The sequence below is a fragment of the Pinus tabuliformis genome, chromosome 9 (assembly GCF_031772625.1).
Source record: "Pinus tabuliformis cultivar Carrire ecotype Pingquan chromosome 9, CPIR1, whole genome shotgun sequence".
NCBI lineage: Eukaryota > Viridiplantae > Streptophyta > Pinopsida > Pinales > Pinaceae > Pinus > Pinus tabuliformis.
This window is the reverse complement of record NC_142307.1, coordinates 1,241,677,156-1,241,680,150: the sequence shown is the minus strand read 5'-3', so window position 1 is coordinate 1,241,680,150 and position 2,995 is coordinate 1,241,677,156. Positions and strand designations below refer to the sequence as shown.

Sequence of the window (2,995 nt, the reverse complement as noted above, 5' to 3'; positions counted from 1 at the left end):
GAATTTACCATTCGATCCACTCACCACACCACAATGAGTCTTCTCCTTATGGTCGTGTCTCTCCTCGATGCGCATTAGATCGAATATTTAAGGTAAAGCAGTTCTATGATTACGAATATGATGGACAAACTAAAACAAAATATATTTATGTATTATTATCCTCCGTCCCGGACGCGCAGAAGGGCCAGGTGCTTAAGGGCGCTCATACCATGATAAAACTTGATAGTGCAAAAAAATATCTTCATGCATTAATCAAATATGATATTATATACATGAATACATGAGTACTGTGTCAAGATAGAAAAACTATCTTAGACACACACTTTGTTGGTTGAGAGAATATCTCAAACACACACCAAATTAGAAAAACCACTCAAAATCACAACTAAAACAAGTGAAATTATGTTTTCCAACCATTACAACAACTTCTGACTCAATTTTGTCGTAGCCTTTCGATGAGGGTATTCAGACGATTTGGAACGGATACTTGACTTCGACTTGGATAAATCAACAATTACAACAACTTCCCACTCAATTTTGTCGTGGCCTTTCCACCAGGAGATTCGGACGATTTGGAACGGATACTTGACTTGGACAACAATTACAACAACTTCCGACTCAATTTTGTCGTGGCCTTTCGATCAGGAGATGCAGACGATTTGGAACGGATACTTGACTTTGACTTGGACAAATCGGACTCCTCCCATTTCTTGATCACATTGCGGGATCTGCTTTTCTTAGAGTCACACATGCTCGATAAAGATGTTCCTGCCAACACCATGCCTCGAATCTATTATTATGTAAATACTTAAAATGAATTGTTGAGATCAGAAGAAAGGGGATCTAAGGGACCCACCTTCTCCTGCAGCGAGATTGACATACAGATCGACGATGTTGGGGCAATTGCTGCGGCACTCGGAAGAACAAAACTTGGTACTAAATTCCGGTTCGTGTAGAGAATCGGTGGACATTCCAACAGCCATCCGTTCCAAGCCGCACGCACTTATGCACTCCTCGCTTTCGATCCATCCCACCAATTTCTGCGCCATCACGACCGATGACTATATATATATATGCGCGCAATTATTATTAGTCTTTCAAAAACACTTATGATCATCGCTAATGACGTATCTATTAACAATACTAATTGCGTTTTTATGATTGAAGACGTCAACAATCAAAAGGTACCTGGCATTGAAATTGCAAGGTGCCGTCCTCCATTACATCCTTCTCGAGCACACATCTACTACCAGTGGACGAGACAGAGAAGGCGCAGAGTTCCACGGGAAGCTCCTCGCACTTGATAATGGCGCCTGAACAAATACAGTATATCAACACGACATATTAACTAAGTAACGCCCACATGACCTTTATGATTAATCCAATGATTATTACAAACAGCGAGTAACAAGAACAAGACATAAATAGATCAAAGAACTCACTCTGTACTACAGGCACAGCAATGGACATTAATATGATGAGGGAAAATATGCAGGAGGATGAAGGTGCAGCATGAATGAGCTTGGTGGAGGCCATCACTACTCAGAAACAATACACTGAGAAAAGCCAACCCAATCAGCTGAGCTGTTTAGGGTCAGTGAGTTTGTAGGTGTGGGTGAGAATGAGAATGAAATGACGTATTTATTATAGCGTGAGGCCGTTGAACGCCACTGTGCCCATACAAGGGATGAGTGAATGTGTGAAGTACCGGGGAAAAGTGTTTCAAAGTTGGCAACGAGTTCAAGATTATTTTGACGTATGGAACAGGCGTGCCTTTTCCTCCATGAATCGCGGCTAATTTAATGGGGCTGTCGTTCTCAGGTCTGCGACAGGCTCGACGACTATATGCGCCTACAAGATTGGAGTTCCACTTGTTTCTTGCATTATACGTTCCCAATTCTCGTCCGCGAGTTCAAAATTGGTGATAATATATTCCTTTACGATTATAATGGTTGATGATATATTCATTTCTTCTGTAGCTAGTTTGTTGGGCAGTCAAAATGGAAGAAGACACACCATCCATGGAATTTAAGTAGTGAGGGTGATGGACATCACATATACGCTGAACATTTAAATTTCAAAACATGAGCCATTAAAGTCAGGTGTGAGTAAGAAGAAACATTTAAATTTCAAAATGTGAGTAATTGAAGTCAGGTAATAACAAGAGAATATAATTGCACATTTCTTTTCCACGGAGCATTCTTGAATGCACTCATTATACAATAACATTTTCAAAGTGATATAATAAAAAATTATGAAATAATATAAAGCTGGGGGAGATGTTCTCACTACGCATAAATAACAAAAGGGTACTTGATTGCATCACAAGAAAGCATTATGAATAAGAGTGGATTGCGTAACCTAGAAGGAATCATTAACCATCTGAGAAGGATTGCGTAATCTAGAAGGGGGAGGAAATGTTTTCAAAAAATCCAATGAAGAGTGAAATATATAATAATTGATATTAATTATTTTAATAATATCATGTTTTATTGTGATATTTTGAAATTTAATATTAGCAATATTTATTTTAATCATAAATTTAAAAATCAAGTTATATTTCTTTTTATGTTTATAGGATTAGATTAAGTTGTCAATATTTTTATATGCGTGGAAATTTGGGTTAAAATGATTCTTGTTTCCACAACCATGCTTTTATAATCATTTTACTGTTTCACAACCATATTATGGGTTGATAAAGAGAATGAATTTATCAAGTGTAATGAATATCAAAAAATAAAGTTTTATTTCTTTTTATGTTATAAGATTTGATTAAGTTGTAAATGCTTTTATATGTGTGAGATTATTGGGTTAAAATAGTTTCCGTTTTTATAACTATTTTATGGGTTTCATAATCATTTTATGAGTTAGAATGATTTTTTCTTTTACAAATTTTATGGGTTTCATAATCATTTTATGAGTTAGAATGATTTTTGCTTTTACAAATTTTATGGGTTTCATAACCATTTTATGAGTTAAAATGATTTTCTCTTTT

At 36.3% G+C, this 2,995-nt stretch overlaps 1 protein-coding gene across 2 annotated transcripts; it reads right to left on the bottom strand.

Moving 5' to 3' along the window:
* Positions 1-373: 373 nt before the first annotated feature.
* On the bottom strand, positions 374-1,600 carry LOC149153064 (uncharacterized). 2 transcript variants are annotated; one of them, XM_089443806.1, is made up of 4 exons: positions 1,443-1,600; positions 1,189-1,313; positions 857-1,061; positions 374-768 (listed from the first exon to the last, which is right to left on the bottom strand). In XM_089443806.1, exons 1-4 carry the CDS (start codon positions 1,534-1,536, stop codon positions 602-604), a joined length of 591 nt encoding a protein of 196 aa, XP_089299932.1. In that variant the 5' UTR covers positions 1,537-1,600; the 3' UTR covers positions 374-601. The 2 variants fall into 2 exon arrangements, with proteins under 2 accessions (XP_089299932.1, XP_089299933.1); XM_089443807.1 differs by having other exon boundaries at positions 857-1,040.
* Between the last annotated feature and the right edge of the window lie 1,395 nt (positions 1,601-2,995).

Excerpts from the sequence above, each read along its gene's own strand:
- LOC149153064 (XM_089443806.1), bottom strand. The coding sequence starts at position 1,536 with ATGGCCTCCACCAAGCTCATTCATGCTGCACCTTCATCCTCCTGCATA. Across the intron at positions 1,314-1,442 it reads TGCTGTGCCTGTAGTACAGA|GCGCCATTATCAAGTGCGAG; the intron begins GTGAGTTCTTTG and ends GTATTTGTTCAG. Across the intron at positions 769-856 it reads CAATCTCGCTGCAGGAGAAG|GAACATCTTTATCGAGCATG; the intron begins GTGGGTCCCTTA and ends TGGTGTTGGCAG.